An 18808-nucleotide genomic window follows, 5' to 3' on the forward strand; every position below is an offset into this window, starting at 1 on the left:
GTGTGTACGATGCGCGGTGGACTCTAGGAGCGTTCGCGTTCGTATTTGACGGGTTGTCATGCTTGCCGCCATGTTCCTTTCGAAATACAGGTATACCCCGATATACGCCCTACGCGATTTTTTGAATTACCGTCCAAATAGACATACAGCGACAACGTCGGGCGCGACAATTTTGCTTCATCCGAAATAATCGAATTATCTACTTTGTTTACAAGCCAGATTATTGCCAAACGCAAAAAAAATGGATTTGAACACATTTTAACCTATTTTTGAATGTTTTCAAATAAAAAACAAGTTGGTTGACTGAGTCAAATGAGCTACTTCCCAAGTGCCACAAATCCACTAAACGACCACTAAACGGCTTCTAAACGACTCAAGCACTCTACCTAAACGGAATATAGAAAGACTTCGTTTAGCAGACGGCAAACGACTCATGCATTCTAAAAATAGCAAAAAAGCTGGTGGCGCCATCTGTTTGTGGGATACCCAACTCGCTTGGAGGAGAGCTTTCTCATTTCCTCTGTACTGTTGTATGGTTTCGCATTGAAGTTATGCATCGCTAGAACTAGAACGGCGATACGATTGTTTAATTACTAAACTCCAACGGAAACCACCAGTACTGAAGCAAGTGAGAATTGAGTTATGGTCGTTGGTGTTGATACCCACGTATCTGACCACACGACCATTCACATAGATTTTTGCTCAGAAAGTTATAAGGCTATATAGGTCATGATAAGATGAAACTTGTCGAAACACATTGCAAGAACAGGATAGCAATATAATGATGAGTTGTAATACGCCATCTATTGATCAAACCAATGAAGCTGTGGAGCTTTCATTTTTTTATATGGATATTAAATTTTCCAGTCGTTTAAGCTTAATCTGTGGCGCTTGGGTATTTTCCTATTGGAATCGAAACATAGCACTGAATGTTATTGTAAAGGAAAGAGGTGCTTCTAGTGAACTTGATTTTGGTTCTAATATTTAACAAAATGATCTGATATGTTATGTTGCATATATGCTTTAATTGATTTTATATAATTTTCATAAATCCACCTGTAATGGTATTTGGTATTCCCTCACATTTTTCAAATTTCCAAAGTCATCCAGTTGAAATATTTCATTCTCTAATTAGAAATATATCAAACGGAATTTTAAATATTTCAATACACCACACGCTCCTTACCACACAGAGATACCTTCCCAATACGGTGACCGTAATGTTTGCGGGTAGCTAATCGTGAAGAATCTAGCAAACTTTCAACCAATAAACGATTCATACAATATGTATAATTTCATTGCAGAATCTTGGGATTTGCCACACGAAACACGTGCGGTACCATGTCGGCCAGCGTTCGGAACAGCTCCTCGGATATATCGTGCGGCAGCAGCAGTTGCAAAGTGTTGAGCTCTGCCCCACCCCAACTGGCTGACTCGATCATAAACCCTTTGGCGCATTTAAACACCAACTCCGCTCGCCTAATGCACCAGCTAACGGTCATATCCTGCAAGAGTTAGACGGAATCGATAAGTTTAACACACACACCCCAGAATCAGTAAATTCCCCACACTCCTTTACTCACCTCGGACATTTCGTGCCGCAGCAAAGCGGGAATGGTCAGCGTGGTAATGTCGTGCCTGCTGGCAATTTTCAATATATTGCGCAGACCCAGTATCACCGGATGGCGGGAATTGATTTCGCTCGGGCTCTGGAACGTCTCGTCCGATATCAGATGAAAGATCACGTGCGAGTGTGACAGATTCGAGTGGCGTGTGATGAATGCATCGCCCGGTTTCACCGTCACCACCGTGCGATCCGGTCGCCGTCCGGCTGCGGCTGCCAGACTCTGCGCACCGCCGGCTTCAACCGCATGACCGTGCTGAAGGTTGCGCAAGTCCTCCTGTATCTTCTCGATCTGCCGATCGATCTGCTCGAAATGGAACTCCGTCGACATGTTCGCGTTGCGCCGGATTTCTCGATCCGGCGTTATCGTACCGGACGGCGTCAGCACCACGATGCCGCACAGCGAGCTCGAGTACAGTCCGAGCGCCACGTTCGGTCCCCCGAACGAGGCGTCACCGTACAGCGGGCTGCAGAGGTCCGCCACTCGCGTGCTGAGAATGCGTATGTTGTGCATGTGCTTCAGCTGCGACCCCAGATGGATGGTGAAGCTTTCCTCCATCGAGGGTGCCTGCGTGGATATCATCGACCACCGATTGCCAATCTGCGTCGGGCTTTCGGACTGGCCGAGGAAGCTTTCATCCACGTGCTGCGTCACCCAGTTCCGGTACTCGTGCTTCTGGTGCCCCCGCGTCGATTCCAGCTCCGATTCGCACTGCTTGCGGATCATGTTCTGCATCCCGTACTGCTTCGCCAGCATGTGATTGATGTTTTCCGGCGTAATCGATATGTCGAGCAGCTTAATCTTCGACTCTATCTCCTCCTGGTGCAGCGTGTTCATCGTGGTAATTTGCTGCGTCATCTGCGTGGCCAGGCTCGCGATCGTGCGAGCGTACTCCCGCTCCTTCGCCAGTATCTCCGGCAGCAGCGACGAGTGGACCAGCTGATGGTAGCTCTGCGCAAAGATCTCCTCGTCCGTCGGGCCGACGCGATCTGCAAACTCCAGTATTTCCTCGCGGTACAGCTTCTCCGTGTCGAGCGCCAGGCCGTCCACGTCGGGCGACCCGTGGCGAAACTTGTCCAGCAGCAGCTCGTCCCGCTCATCGTAGAAGCTTTGATTTTCTCGCTCGACAAATGCTTGCAGCGTCGGCAGCAGCTCCCGGTCCGCCTTCAGAAACTTCATGATTGGATCCATCCGCACGGCCACGATCTGGTGGCTCAGCTCGGCCACGCTGCCCTTGTACGGTATCTCGATTGCGTACACCAGCTTGGCCGGCTTATCGTCCACGTTCGTGTACTCATAGTGAAAGTCCACCACTTTGCTCGGTTCCAGCTCCATCGACAGGCTGCCCCCTTTTCTGCGTTTGCTACGCCTACTGTACTGCTGCCGTGCTTGGTGGGCCTTTGTTTACGTTTCACACCCGGATGACGTTTGCCAGGGCTGATGTGAAAGCTGTGCCGCTTATCAGCCACACAGGGTTGGGGTTTGTTGGAGAATATTTAATAAAATGCAGTTTTCCTCACAATAATACGAAAATGTTAATCAATTCCTTCTCTAACCGCGCGGCTACGTGAGGTGAAATATACAGCGAAATGAACTATTTGACAGGTGAAATATCTGACAGGTATAGCTAAAGGGTTGGGGGAGACACAACATCCGCTTTCGAAATTCTATTTAAAATAATATCTTCTCAAGCAGAACATTCCCTAATTGGAAGAAATTATTAACTGTTGACTGAAAATTAACGAAGTACTCTATATTGAAGCTATTTAATGGATTTAATTACGATTTTGTGCACGTTATTTGTTTACATTGCACATCAGCTGGTTGCTGTGATGCTTTATCCGTCAGATATTTCACCTGTCAAATAGTTCATTTCGCTGTATATTTCACCTCATGTAGCCGCGCGGTAACACTTTGAGAGGATCGAAGTATGCGAAAAAAAGATAAAAGCGCTCAATATAGTTTTCACTCTTTGTGGCTGTGTTTGCTCCTGCACACAATGTTGTTATCGCTCCACGTGCCTGTGTGTTGGTGTTGCTATTGAACGCGTTTGCTCTCGGTTTAGCAAACGCTCTAGCAACATCAATACGCCGGCCAAAACACACGGAGAGGCAAGCAATGGACATTTGTGAGAAAATCTCCGGGTTTTTTTTCGCATGCAGAAAATGCGGCTGCAAAACGAAGAGAGCCGGCTTGTGGCAAGAGGCGCAATGCTTACACGCCCTTACATGTGTGCTTGTATCCCCCCCCCCTTCCCTCACACACACGGTCTCGGACCCACTCGACACGGATGGAGCGGTGGAGCGGCACACAGCACAGTTACACAATTGCGAACGGAAGAGCAAAAGGGTCGGACGAGAAAGTGCAAAAAGCGAAACACGACTGCCAACATAGGACCGCCGAGTTTTCGCTTTGGGACAGACAACCCCGGTTCATTCAGTTATCTCCCGTCGACGTTGGTGGTTGGCACGATTCGTCCTCCTCCCTCCCGCCGTGTCCAAAGTGGTGCTTCCAGTAGCTTGTAAGTGCTTCGCAAGTGTGCAACTACGTTCCAGCAAACACTACCACCACCACCAACTGCAACGATGAGCATCTTCGCCTCGGTCGAGCTGGGCCCTCCCGTGGAGGTGTTTGCCCTTAATAAGGCCTGCAACGACGACCCCAATCCGAACAAGGTTAATCTTGGCGTAGGAGGTAAGTGATGTTGCGCTAGGTCGCACCCGTTGCATCAGGCAGCACCACCCGCCCCACTCCCCCGATCTCGTGCCGAGACCGTGAGCGCTGTCAAGGTCAACCGAGGTCATGTCAGGTTTGAAATAAATGGCTAATTTTGCGTACGCCTCGTAGCTGTGCGCGTTTTTTTGCGCGTTTTTGTGCCCCGTTAGGGGTAGAATGCTTACGCAAACCGGACGGCTTCCTTCATCATCATGCTGAGGATGGAAATAGAGGAGCGAAGCACCTGCGCGCGTACATAACATTATGGGGTGATGGCAAGAGTGCCAGAATATTGGAGCCAATCGTTATCAAAGCAATCGAGGCAATCGTCTGTCAACACCGTTCGACTGGGGGGATTCAATTGTTGTTTCTATGCTGCATACCTACACTCACACACTCTCATTGCGGTAACTAACCCTCCCCTCACCCCCTTCCTCCCACACTTCTTCGTTTGCAGCCTATCGCACGAACGAGGGCAAACCCTGGATTCTGCCGGTGGTGAAGAAGGCCGAGGCCGCTATCGTCGCCGATGGATCGCTCAACCACGAGTACCTGCCGGTGCTCGGTATGGACAGTATCACGAATGCGGCCAGCACGCTGCTGCTGGGCGACGGTAGCGAGGCGCTCGCGAGCAAGCGGGCGTTCGGCGTACAGTGCCTATCCGGTACCGGGGCCCTCCGGCTGGGGGCCGAATTTTTGGCCCGCATACTGCACCGCACCGTCTTCTACTACTCCGACCCGACGTGGGAAAACCACCACAAGGTGTTCCTGTACGCGGGCTTCACGGAGCCGCGCACCTACCGGTACTGGCACCAGGAGACGCGGGCCATCGACTTTGCCGGCATGCTGGAGGATCTGGAGCAGGCGCCCGAGGGGGCGGTCGTTATTCTGCACGCTTGCGCCCACAACCCGACCGGCATCGATCCGACCGAGGACCAGTGGAAGCAGATCGCGGACGTGTGCGAGAAGCGCAAGCTGTTCCCGTTCTTCGACTCCGCCTACCAGGGCTTTGCGAGCGGCGACCCGAACAAGGACGCGTTCGCCGTGCGCTACTTCGTGAGCCGCGGATTTGAGCTGTTCTGTGCGCAAAGCTTTGCCAAGAATTTTGGCCTCTACAGTAAGCAACTACCGCAGCACTACACCATCTACAGTGCCGTTCACAATATACGCTTGTTGTACAATTACAGACGAACGTATCGGTAATTTGACGGTCGTGCAAAAGGAGGCCAGCACCAGTGCGGCCGTCGCGTCGCAGATCACGCTGCTCGTGCGCGGCATGTACTCGAACCCGCCCGCCTTCGGTAGCCGCATCGTGAGCCGCGTGCTGAACGACACGGAGCTACGCAGCGAGTGGATGGAGTGCATTAAGACGATGAGCTCGCGCATCATCACCATGCGCAAGGCGCTGTACGATGAGCTGGTGGCGCTGAAGACGCCCGGCACCTGGGAACACATTACCAACCAGATCGGCATGTTCTCCTACACCGGACTGAATGGTAAGCGTCTTTAATGATCTTGCTCGTGGAAGGCACTTGTTTTTTTACCCCCTCCCCGCCGCCTACTTTGTGTTTCTTTTGCAGAGAAACAGGTCCAGATACTGATGAAGGAGTTTAGCATCTACCTGCTGAAAACGGGACGCATCAGCATGTGCGGGCTCAACGAGAGCAATGTGGCGTACGTGGCCAAGGCTATCCATGCCGCAGTGACCAGGGAATAGTATACAGCCGCGAAATGGTAGCCACGGAGCGAAGGGACGTTAGCTCGGGAGGCCGCAAACGGAAGGCACCCAGCACCCAGTGTAATCCCGCTCACCCCCCTATAATCTCCCCACAACACTGCTCTGCAACCTGCATCAGCTATCCAGCGATTCACATTTACGCACCAGAAGAAGCCTTTAATTTTGTCACGGCAGAGTTCGATTCATTTGCACGGGTTGCACATTCACGCTGCGTGAGAAATAGAGATAAACACCACCACATGCCGGTGCGACAGACATAATTTTTTTTTTACGAACCACGGCCGTAACGGCTTAGAAGCAACAGTGCAAAGTTTGCGCGCGACACACAGTACAATACAGTTTACAAAACACCAACCACGAACACGGGTCGTACGTAGCGATTGTTTTTTATACATCACTTAGCATTGTGTATGTGTTTTCTGTAGTGCGTTAGGGTGGCGTGAAGATATTCCGATCGGTTCATCAAATCGGTTTAGCATATTGAAGGCAGAATTAGAAAATCGTAGTAATGCTCTATCTCAAACAATGCCCTTAACAACGCAAAGCTGCGCGTTCTTTGCAGCCCCTTAGCCACATGTATTAGGACAAACGGCATTTTAAGGGTCGGCTTGGCTCGATGAAACAATAAAGAACGATATTCCGGAAACCAAAGCCTCTTTCTCTCTTTTTACCACAACCGAACACAACGTAACATTTTGCTTATTTGGTTTGCACTTTATTTTAGAGTCAATTTTGGTTTCAATGCATCCGCGCTAAGCCTAGCGGGTACTTGCGTGTATGTGTAGCGGGTTGTGTTATGAGCTCTCTTGAACGTGCCAAGTAAGACAGGTCAGGTTAACATTTCTACCACTATTTTGGATTTGTAATTAGTTATTACATTCGCAACGGGCTTAGCACACAACAGCTTGAAGGAGAAGGAGATTGTAAAGTTGGATTTTTTGTTTCGTTAGCAAAATTGTTCTGTAACTATTGCATGCGCCTTCTTATTGTTTGTGGTGCACAATGTCGCGGCTAAATGTGTACGTTGTAATAAGCGTGTGCGCGAATGTGCGATTGTTTTTGTTGTTTTCCTTGTTACAAAAAAACATTTCACCGATCTGCTATCTGCCTCTTTCCTCCTACCCCCTGCCACGCTGCGCTTGCGTGGTTCTACGCAAACGAAGCGTTCGGGTTGTTTGCTGCCATCGAAATACTGACAATATATGAGCGCAACATTTAACAAATTATCACCTTTCCGCACGAGCAAAAACGCTAATCTTCCCTACCGCTGCTATTACTCTGCTGCGAATGCTGCTGTATCGTATTGCATCTTGGTTACATATTGTTCTTCTGTTCCGACAGTATCTGCTTGGGGGACTGGCTCTATCTATCAAATTTTATTTGTCCCTTTTCTTGTAAGGTGTTGCTTAAAAAAATAGCTATACACCTACGCGACGATCAATTCATCAGTACCATCATCAATCACATTCGAATGTTTTTTTTGTTCAGCCAAAATTCCGATAAGAAAACAATCAGAAAATAATGTCTATCTACCTTATTTGCGTGATGCTGACGGGATTAGCGCAACTCATCGATACTGTTGCATGAGGCAAATGAAAAATAAAGTGATTTTTCCACCATGATTAATAAATCGTACAATTACTATTGCAATTGATGCATGCGCTGGTTTTGCCACACCCACACAACCTTTTTTTCCACCTGTTCTTTTTGCAATCAAAACCTTTTGAAAACTGTTCAGATCTATGCTGCCGGTTTTTGTTTGCAACCAGCTTCCGACAAATTCCGACATCAGCAGTCGAAACGGAACCAAAAAAATAGAAAATACACAACACGCAGCAGCCTCCAACGACAACAACAACAACAATATATGTTAGAGTCACGTTTGCAAAATGATGTGCCCTTTAACGCCTTAGTACAGTTATTACTCGATTCGTTTGATTGCTCTCTATTAACTTAATCCTACAGCGTGTGACGTGCGTAACAAAACTCAATACGTTAAATGGAGTGTAAGTGTGTTGAAACGAACAAACAAACAAACAAAAAATGGTAAAAAGACGAATAATATAGCATAATAATAAAATAGTAACAAATTAATACCTCACAGTGTACACTAACAATTAATGGACGATTTTCTGAGTGCTGTCTGCATTTCGCGTCCCGTGCACTTCGTTTGATTTATTACAAACGAGCGTGGGATGCCAAAACATACTTTTTTTCTGTTTGCTGCTTTCTGTTTTAATTCCTTTCCGTGAGCGCTTTCGTTATGCTCACATCCAAGCCTACCCTACCTACCAATGTTTCATTGTTAATATTGTTAATAAATAAATATATAAATGTCTGTGTATACGTTTCTAATAAACAATCTGTGCCTGTTGCGTGTTTTGTGCACGCATCTTCGCTTGATACGCGCGAACCGCTCCGCCTATCTACGACACCATGTTAAAGCTAAGTATTTGTTGCTTAAACTAATTTTAATTTCCATTCCCGTCTGCTGTCGTTTTGTAGGGACAGCCTGCTTTACAGCAACGCACGCGTATGCGAACGAAAGTGCCGAAACAGCAAACGAAACATCAAACAATAGAAAAGATGGTTTGCGTCAGCCACACTTTTCCATCACAACGCTTCATGTGGCGGATGCTTTGGTTGCTGCCCGCTGTAGCTACTTGCCACAGAAACAGGCCGTTATTCGGGCCACTATCGTCACATCGTATCGCTGGCTGAGCAGCGGCGCTAGATCAGATGGTAGCAGGCGACCGGTCGTTTCGTCAGGATGCTCGCTGTCATTAGGGTCGTCGTTACCGCTCGTGTCACCAGGGTTACTAGTTTTTCTCTCATCTTTGATAGGTAAGATCGGGACGGCGGTGGCTGCTTCCTTTCCCGGTCGAACCGGTGCCCGGTGCAGCAAAGACAACTCGATCGCGGCAGCCCGAAGCTACCACCAATCTCATTTAATCTTACGTCCCGGCAGGGTGGGGCTTTCTGGCGGTGTGGATCCTCCTGCCGCACCGACGGGCACACTCATGCCCGTGGAGACAGTCGACATACCTGCACCATAGATACTGCCACTCGAGGCCATCGGTCCGCCAGCGGCAGCGATGCTATGCTGGTTGACTTTACCCTTCGGTACCGCCTTGAACGGGTGGTGCAGTTTGCGCAGCGGTCGGGGAGACGGTTGGTCCAGCGATACCGAGGCAAGCGTTTGCTGCGTTACCTCGCGGGCCGTAGCAACCATTTCCGGATGGTGTATCCACGCTGCAAAGCATGAGGGAGGAGGGGAAGGGGAGTGGAGGGGAATGAAATTAGTCCCATTCGCAAAGACTGATATTCCCCAATCACGCGTAAAACCCACTTTTCGATGGTCCACGGCTGTGATGGTCGATTAGCGCGGCCGCCAGCGGCGCCGCTGCATTCGTGCCAGAGGTGATCGACGACCCTGCTGCTGCCGCTGATGCTCCACCACCGGTCCCGCCACCGAACTTGCCACCGGTTTGGGGCGCAATCGGACAGAAGATGCGAGCGGTAAAGTCTTCGAACGTACTGTTCTCCCGATGACGTAATGCAACCGTATCGATCGACCGGTTACGCTCCTCGTAACTAAAAGAAAACACACACAAACGCACGATACAGTGAAAGGCTTGTCGCTTTACATCCTCACCAGCCCCAGAAGGGTACTTACTACTGCTGGTACAGCGGCAGGGAACTTCGCTTCGCTCGGCTTGCATTGATCGCGGATGCACGCACCAGACTGGCCAAACAGGCACCCCCAACGACCATCTCGTCCGACAGCGGACCAAACCACGGCACCTCCGGCTTTTTGTTGACCGTCACCCGAAACAGCCCACTCTTCAGCGGATAGATGACGATCAGCACGTCGCAAAACTCGGTCGGCAAAATGTCGCGCCGGTAGTCGCGGTTGTGTTCGCTCCACACGATGTGCACCTCGTCGTTGCCGAGGTGGCGCGTTTTGTTCAGTATTGCTTCCGGCGTGTCGGACGGCATGCGGGTGGACACGTGATAGATTACCTCCAGAAACGGCGTGGCGTAGTAGGGCGCGGTCTGACCGCAGCCCTGCCTCGGCAGCCCGCCAAGGAAGCCGTTGTGCGACTCCAGCTCCACCTCCCAGCCGAGCGCGGACACGAACATCTCGTAAGTACTGCTGCCACAGGCATTGCGCAGAATGCTGCCCTTGTCCTCCTGCCCGTTCGCCACGTAAATCACAGCCATCTTGTGCGTTTCGCGGCACTTTTGATTATCGAGATTGCGCAGCTCGCGCAGCAGCTTGTCGGTACGCTGGAGCAGGTGGGTCCGCTTGCGCCGTTCCCAGCCGGCGAGACCGAGCTGGTTGAACAGGATGCGCCCGAGTTGGAATGGTTTCGTTGCAGCATCGTTACGATCCAGCTGCTGTTGCTGTTGTTGTTGTTGGGTTTGCATTGTGTTGGCCGCTCTTGCGATGGTGCCCGTCCCGGCGTCATCCGAGTAGGATTGGCCCGGCGAATAGCTACCATAGCCGCTGCTGCTCACAAGCGTCGGGTAGGAGGAGGTTCCACTTGGCAGCGAGCGATCCACGCCCGGCTGGCCAGTGGTTCCTGCATTTTGGCGAGCAACTGCCTCGGCTTCGATCGTGCGCTGATTCAGAATGATGGAAATAGTCTGCCCTTCAAGGGCCGCTCCCAGCGGGCTTGGCCCGGCCGTGTTTAGCGGTACCTCGGAGCTGTCCAAGCATTCCGGGCTGGTGTAGCCAATGTATTGTAAAAGCTGTAAAAGTGAGATCACGATTGAATGATTATTAAAATGATTTGCTATATATAACTACCATCACTGCTTTGGCATCGCCAATTTCACTTACATCATCCAGTTGGTCCAAATCGGGTGCTAAATCCTTGGCAACTGGTAGCTGATGGACCGGCCGGTGCCGTAGCGTGTGCCGCGGACCGTGTGACATTGGCAGCCCGATAGCGGTGGACATGAGTGGATCGATCGAAGCGCTACCACTAGCGAAATGTCTTGCTGTAACGCCGCCGGCTCCAGCCAGCTGACCAGACCCGGCCGACACAGTGGCAAAGGCGTAGTGGCGCGAAACCGGCGCAGCGTTTTGGAATGTTGCGTTTCGGTCGGTATCATTCGAGCCCGCTGATAGCGCAGGTTCCTGGTACAGTATCGAGGCATCCCAGCACGCTTTTCCGTTCAGATCGCGAAGCAGTAGCCGCACCTGGCGATTGGCAGTCAGTAAACCCGCCGTTGCACCGCCTCCCGGCAGCTTCAGGGCGGGCAGCTCAATGAAGCTGGCCACCAGCTCTGGACTCAGCATAAGCAGCTGCAGGTTGGGAGACGCCAGCACATGCTCCATCGCATCAACACGAGCGCCCGCGATGGAATTTTCCCGCTGCAGCATCGCAACGGACGGAGCCGCGCCACCACCGCCCGGATGAACCGGGACCGCAGCGCCCGTTGCGCTCATCAGGTCGTCCTGCTCATCGACCAACGAGCTGAGCCGCGTGGCGCCGATGCCCATCGGGAAGTGGCCGAGATTGGTGATCAGATGCATCGCCACCGTTTTGGCGCACAAGCGAATCGCCGACTGGCAGCTGGCAATTGTTTCGGCGGTTTGATACCCGCCCGCTTCCCCGATACCACCCGGGCCACTTTCCCGCACGTCATCCACCACGATGGTCGAGTCAAAGTCCTCGTCGGTCGTGAAGAGCTTAATGCGCTCGCCATTCTGCAGCCCGGTAGCTATTTTGTACAGGATGCGAAACACGATCAGTATGAGCGGTTCCGTCGAGTCGTGATGCTTTGGTTGCTGCAGCGTGCGCACCGAGAAGGACATGCACAGCTCGCCCAGCGTCAGCAGCAGCGAGGTCAGCACCGTCTTGTCCGACTCCTTCGGGTGCGGCACGTTGTGAATGTCCAGCGAGAGGCACACCGTGTCTATGATCAACTGCGGCAGCCGCTCGATTTGCTCGATGCGGGCTCCCTGCTCGGCGCATAGTTTCAGCGTTTCCGACGCTAGGCGCGCGATCGTGTGGTGCTTGAACTGGAGTGCCTGCAAGATGACCTGGAATGCTTCGCGTATGCGCGGATTCACGGTGTGCGTTACCGAGTCACGGCGAGCGGAGCTCGCTTCGCTGCTGTGCTGAGGAACTTTCTGCTTAAATGCCGGCTCGCCGTCCCCGCCGTTGTGCTGGCCGGTAGGGTTGGTAAGGTTCTGCAGGATCCATTGGCCGAGCGACGCGATCGCGATGCAGCGAGCTTTCGCGGTGGGTTCGCGCCGAGCACAGCGCAGCACTACGTTCAGCACGTGCTCCTGCAGATCGGGACACTCCATCAGATCGATGTGCGGCTCGGACGGTTGTAGCACCGGCCCGGGAAGGGATGTGCGCGGAAAGCAAAGCAGAGACCCGAGCAACCCGGCCACTTGTGCCCGGGGAGCGTTTGGACCGGTTTCGGACGATGTCAGCACCACGGTTGCCGCGTGGACCAGATCAAGCAGCAGCAGCGTGTGGCCCGGCAGCAGCAGGCTAAGAAATCTTGGCCCGCCGAGATAACGCAGCGCGGTGTAGGCCATTGCGCGGTCTTCCCCAGTCAGTGCTTGGTGCAGTGCGTGGTAGAACAGTGGCAGCTGATTGTTGCCCAAGCTGGCACCGCTTTGCACGATCGTGCACAGCAGCTGCATTGCGTACAGCTTGCCCTGAGCGTACTGGGCGTCGAGAGCGAGTGCACCGTAGCACCAGGGTGCCACCAGTGCAACGGGCGGAACCAGATTCGTACCATTCGAGAACGCGCCGCTAGTCGACGAGTGTCCACTGCCATCGAGCGATATGCCTTGGTTCATGCGGATCTTAATCAAACTCTCCGTCATGCTGACCAAATATTGGTAGACTTGGGCGTGCAGCTTCGGATTCAGGATCTTGTTGACGTCGCCGAGTGCGCCGAGCATGCGGCGCCACATTACGGCTGCCACGTCCGGTAACCAGCCTTTTGCCGTTCCGCCAGCCAGAATCGATCGTCGGTCGGAGGTCGTTGCCATCGACGAAGAGGATCCTCCGAACGACTGCGGATCATCCTGCGTATCGATGCTGGAGCTGTCCGCGGTAAGCACGTCGGCGATCTGCATCGGAGAGTCCTTTATCGAACCACTCTCAATGCCGCTCGAAGCGGTCGGGGACGGGCTGCGAGAACCGCCGGCTTCACAGCTAGCTCCCTCGCGACTGTGCCGATGGTACCCGTCCTCGTCGGGATGCCGCTTTTTTCCCGAACCGCTACCCGGTGGCCGGACCGAATCCAGCGACACGGCACGCCGAACCACACCTCCAACAACCGATCCGCCTTGGCTGTCGCCGCCGAGCGGGACTTCTGTGCATTCGGAAAACGAGGCCATCTCCAGATTCTCGCTGCTAATGCTCAGGAATGTGGATGTGTTGGAGAGCAGCCGGGAAAAGGAATGGTCGGCCATGTGATGGTGCTGCTCCGATGGCGTATGATGCTCCCGCGAGTTACCGCCCATAGTCAATCCCAGGCCAGCAATGCGCAAACGACGCCGAGCGCGCGATTTGCGGAACGGAGCAGACATTAGACTACCCTCGCTGTAGCTTCTATTCAGTGACGGTGTGCCCGGTATGCTTCTCGTGCTCTGCAGCCGCATTACTCCCGCCACGGACGTAGCGGTGGAAGTGGTCGCGTTCGTCATTGAACCAGCACCGCCGCCATTGATCATGCGATCCTCATCCAGACCTGATCTGTTCTGACCACTGCCAGTACCATTGGCGCTACCGCCCATATGTGCAGTCCCGCCATCCGATCCTGCCGCCGCGATTGCGTTACTGCCATTCGTGAACGTGATATCATGCATTCCCGTACCGTGCCGATCGGATGCGTTCACCGCACCGGCTCCGACGCCATCTCTAGCTGCCACGGAACGTCCACTCTCACCAGCCGTCCAGTTGGAGGGCGTTCCACGCTTCCGTTTGCCTTTTTGCTCGGCCAGCCGGTCCAGGGGCAGATCGGAAAGGTTAATGTTGTACACTTGCCGTGCCAGCACGCGCGTTAGCGTTTGCATCGTTTTATCCCACTCCACTATCAGCTCTTCGCGGTGCGTTAGCGAGGACAGCACCTTTAGGAAACGGTCCCACAGGCCCGCATTTACCGGCACGTTCGTGTGCGCTCGGATCCACGTGACGATGAGCGTCTGAAAAATGGGCTGGGCTAGCCGTCCGCCGAGATTGTTCTTCTTAGCGTTCGGTGGGGAATTCTGCAAAATGACCGACGTTACTTGCAGCAGCACCAGCAACAGCTGCTCCCAGGTTTTCGCCTCCATTCGCGTCTTCATCACCATCGTACGGTAGATGTTGAGCACTCGCTTGCAAATGTCCGTCTGCTCGTCCAGCGGTGTGGCGTACCCGTCGGCATTGGTTTTCGACTGAAAGTGCAAATTCAGATGGGCCGTGTTGACCATGAACACGTTCACCGCGTTCGTCACAAACACCTGAAGCACGTTTTGCAGTCCCGCTCGAATGGACCCATTTTCCTTGGTCATCATCATTGCACCGAGGTAGGAATCGGTACGCAATCGCTGGCTGCCCGGGCGACTATTGCTTGCCGTCATCGGGGTCGTTTCCATCGCGGGTGCAACAGCACCAGCACCACCACCACCACCACCAGGGGATCCCGCAGCCACCGGCATAGCTTCCAGGTCCGGTTCCAGCAGAAACGGCGGAGGCGGTATGCTGCTCATCCAGTCTCGGTAGACGGAGATGGCGATACGCATCGCTTCAATCTGAGACTTGGAGGTGAACGCCATGAGAAATGCCTGGCGGTAAATCTCGTGCACAAAATTGACCGTCTCGCGGCTCGAGTACAGGACGTCGCGCACTAGCTGCGTCTGTGTGTAGCCCATGTGGCGCAGGTTAGACAGCAGGCTGGCATGGTCGAGCGATGCACCTCCGGATCCGGCGCACGGCTCATCCTCGATCGACAGTATCTGCTCCAGCTTGCTGTTTACGTGCCGCTCGTGCGTGTACTTTGCGATCCATATGATGAGCACCACCACACACGAGCTCATCACTTCCTCGCGCTTAGAGACGCTGCGGATCACGGGCAGATCGAGCTTCGGTTCGTACACCGACGTGCTGTAGTCGAACGAAGGGCAGAAGACGGGCAGGTACTGTTCGCGGAACTTGGTTAGCAGAAAGTTGAACGTCCGAATGTGGCGCTGGGGACTGTTGTCACGCCATTTCAAGCACCCGCAGGACTGTACCATGCAGTCAAGCAGTATTTCCAGCCCGTCCCGCGGGTCGGGCGCTGCCGTCCGTTCGCTCGAGCTCGGCGGAATGAGCGGCTGAATCTCGGGCGACTTTACCGGATGCGTGGCAGTTGTGTCGTGGAAGACGGACCCTCCCAGCTCGCCCTTTAGGTTTGGGTGGTTCAGCAGGTCGGTCGCGATAAACTCGCTGTCGGACGGAACGGCTGTAGCGTTCTTGCCGCGCTGCGGTACAGACAGCCCCGGCACCAGCTCGGTAAACATGCCGTGCACGAACGGTGGCGCATTATCGCCAAGCGCTTGGTACCAGAGCAGGAAGTACTTGACACCCTCGCGGCGCAGCTTCACACTGTTGCCGTAATGAAGAAGCTTCGCAAGGATGCGCCCGAGCGAGTGACACTGCCAGCGCCGCTGCACCAGTTCCGGCAAAAGGCAGAGTATTTTGCTCAACAGCCATAACGATCCATCCAGTTCTTCGCGATGCGTTTTATGCACTATTGGGAGGTATTGCCAATGAAAGAGAAAAGGTTTAGGTTAATAGGTTTATAATGTTTAGATTTATTATACGGCAATGCATCAGCAAACAGTAAACCATTAAAACTCTCATAATACACATGACCAAAGTTTTCAAAGATTACAAAGTAACTATCCTGCAAAAAGCCAGGTAAAAATGTAATGATGTTCGTTGAATGACCGGTGAAAATGATCGGTAGATGAATGTAATCAAAAACAAAAATATGAAAAGCATAACACGATGTACTCAGTGTGTGTAATACAATTCATCTTTTTTAATGCAATTGAATAAGCTCATTAGGTCGGTGAAAACAATCCAAATTATTTGCATAAAATGCTCAAAAAACATGCAAAAATCGAACTTGGAAAGCGTATTGCTACCCTTGGCATTTATACATGAACGGTGAAAGTTCAATTATAAGCTTGTGGCAATGCCAAAACGTGCAGGATGAAGAGTTTTATTAGGGACACGCTAAAACGCATGATGCAGTTATCAAATGATAAACGTAACTGAACAAGCTGAATTCGAAAGCAACCATACAGCTATTTTTAATATAGAACTTCCAACAAAAAAAAAACCCTTCCTGCTCACTTACCAATGTGAAAGGATAGTTCTGGTGGAGGGATACATTTTTATGACAGAATTTGCGGAGTGCATCGTCGTATTATTATTGGGAAGAATTTCGGTGGTACGCATGCCAGTGCCAAATATTTCCAGAAGTCGTCGCGTTAATAGAAATGCACAATGTTCAACGTGCACGGAAGGGATTGGGATTGTAACATTTCATACAGAGAGTAATATTATAAACGGTATGTGTAGATTTCGTCCATTTTTTATAGGACAATGGGAAGCAGACGACAACAAATGTAGAAAAAGTAAGACACATAAATAAACAATAAAATAAACGTAAAGAAAAGAATCAATGGCCAATCGTTGCCATGGGATTGCTTGCTTTTGCTTGCTACATCGGGAGGGATTTTGAAATGGGTGACACATTCCACGTTAAATGCTAATGTTGAGAGCTCCAAAAATGGAGAAACACAACCCGTGGGTGTGCTGCTGCTAAGAGGGCCGAACCGGAATCGGCTTTGCGGCCACCCTCTGTACCATGAACGCGCACTTACCACGCTGCTTCAGATTCGCTTCGGCCTGGACAAAGGTATCGTAAAGGATGTAGTAGACGTGACTGTAGTTGGCCTCGAACAGATTTTTCGCCTCATCGCTGTCCACGTGTTCTGCAACAAATAAGGGCAAGCGAGAAGAGAAAATAGCATTAGAGTGACAACATTCGTTTTCTCCTCGCCATTCAGTAGTACGCAAATCGGACGGGTTGAGTTGATTCGTGTTGCATATTAAGCAGAGAACGCCGCGCATCTGCGGCAAGTGGTGGTAAATTTTCATCGGCTTGATTTCTCGCTCTCGCCAAGCTGATATTACTATTTTGCATTCCATCGGGGCTTGTGTGTCGTGGCTAATGGTAGGAACAAAGGTGTACTTCGTGGATGACTCTGTACGCGGTGGCGATGGATGGTGAACAACATTAGCAGGTATTGCGATCAGCTCTTCGCCCTGCTCACGGATCATACAGGTGATGATGTTGTTGTTGATGATGATGACGGGGATCAAACAATGGATCAACTTTTCACATCACATTCTCGCTTGTCTGCGTACATCGCAGCAAACCATGAACTTGTTGTAAATGGATTGTTTACGTTTTTTATCTTCGCTCTCGCGATCTGTTTGAAACGCTCATCGCGCTCTCGCCAGCGCTCGCATACGCTACAATAAGCAGGCGAACGTTTCTCACTGCCGAAGTCTCGCTAATCGTCGTTTCTATTGCTTTTACCACTTCTTCCTTGGGCAGCTCTACGCGCTAGCTGTACAATCGCACACACATCGCTCTCGCAACTCGCGATGGTGGGTACATTTAGCCACCGTCTTCTCCCCCCACTCCCGCTCGATACATTCACAGTGCTGCAGCACAAACATGAACATCTAATTGTTTGGCAACGTGTGCGTACACACGGTGGGGCGCAATCGTTCGCTCGGTGGTGGTATGCATACTCCAGAAAACGGGATAGGTTCATGCGTTTCACCTCGTTGCCCGTGACTCGTCAGCACAACAGCAGGCTAGAACTTGCGTGCATGAATAAGGGGGAGAGGGGGAAGGGGGATGCAGAGTGGGTACGAAGCTCGGAAACATCGCGTACAGGTGTGATTCACGTCCGCCGCCGTCCCCCTTCGCTTTCCAGCGCCACCAACCATCGCGCCGCCCACTGACGACGTGTAACCACGGCGCTCTGGTAGGCCCGTATGTAAATGAGCCAACCCTATCCCGGAACGAGAGTCGATCCACTACATTTAACCACACAATATCGAAGCTGGAAGATGGCAATTGAAATTGATGCTCTTTGCCTGTATCGCGGTGCTTACCGAGTATAGTTTTCAGGTGCCGCAGTCGGGCAGCGGAATCTTTCTTGCTGTCTTGTATTTTTTGGGTCGACTTTTTCAAATCGATATTGGCCTTCTTGGTGAACATGGTGAGGCTGGGCACACTACGACGCTTGCCACACCGTCTAAGCTCGACAACATACACACACACACAATCACACACGGGGAACGATTATTCCACAATTCCACACCGATATTCACCAGCGACTGGGGCCCTATTAGCCAGCTGGATTAGCACATTCGCAATTCGCCTACTGGAGCGACGGAGGAAACAAAAACAAATCCTCCATGGTGGAGAAAACGTAGCACGGCCAACAACAATCGTGCAGCACACAGAGTGAGAGAGATGTTGGATAGTTTTACACTGAGCGCATTTCGGGCAGGGTGTTCCGCACGCTAATTTCACGCTGCTAGACGGAAGTAAAACATTGGAAAACACTAAAATTCACTACCAGCAGGCACACACGCACAAGAGCTACGTTGTTGCGGCCGAGTTGCTTTTCCAAAAT

The 18808-nt window shown here is 51.8% G+C and overlaps 3 protein-coding genes across 4 annotated transcripts; 1 reads left to right on the forward strand and 2 right to left on the reverse strand.

Annotated features, from left to right (window-relative positions):
* Positions 1-1003: 1003 nt before the first annotated feature.
* Positions 1004-3270, reverse strand: LOC121589900 (protein C12orf4 homolog). The gene is made up of 2 exons (XM_041909152.1): positions 1584-3270; positions 1004-1505 (listed from the first exon to the last, which is right to left on the reverse strand). The coding sequence occupies exons 1-2, from the start codon at positions 2958-2960 to the stop codon at positions 1296-1298; spliced, it is 1587 nt and encodes a 528-aa protein (XP_041765086.1). The 5' UTR covers positions 2961-3270; the 3' UTR covers positions 1004-1295.
* A 333-nt stretch (positions 3271-3603) lies between these two features.
* LOC121591031 (aspartate aminotransferase, cytoplasmic) lies at positions 3604-6404 on the forward strand. Its single transcript, XM_041911360.1, has 4 exons — positions 3604-4319; positions 4798-5457; positions 5528-5836; positions 5921-6404. Exons 1-4 carry the CDS (start codon positions 4211-4213, stop codon positions 6055-6057), a joined length of 1215 nt encoding a protein of 404 aa, XP_041767294.1. The 5' UTR covers positions 3604-4210; the 3' UTR covers positions 6058-6404.
* LOC121591028 (probable Rho GTPase-activating protein CG5521) lies at positions 6351-18808 on the reverse strand. 2 transcript variants are annotated; one of them, XM_041911355.1, is made up of 7 exons: positions 18282-18808; positions 16973-17083; positions 16444-16461; positions 10925-15828; positions 9755-10833; positions 9428-9672; positions 6351-9330 (listed from the first exon to the last, which is right to left on the reverse strand). In XM_041911355.1, exons 1-7 carry the CDS (start codon positions 18385-18387, stop codon positions 9023-9025), a joined length of 6771 nt encoding a protein of 2256 aa, XP_041767289.1. In that variant the 5' UTR covers positions 18388-18808; the 3' UTR covers positions 6351-9022. The 2 variants fall into 2 exon arrangements, with proteins under 2 accessions (XP_041767289.1, XP_041767290.1); XM_041911356.1 differs by lacking the exon at positions 16444-16461 and having other exon boundaries at positions 18282-18807.

The sequence above is a fragment of the Anopheles merus genome, chromosome 2R (assembly GCF_017562075.2).
Source record: "Anopheles merus strain MAF chromosome 2R, AmerM5.1, whole genome shotgun sequence".
Taxonomy (NCBI): domain Eukaryota; kingdom Metazoa; phylum Arthropoda; class Insecta; order Diptera; family Culicidae; genus Anopheles; species Anopheles merus.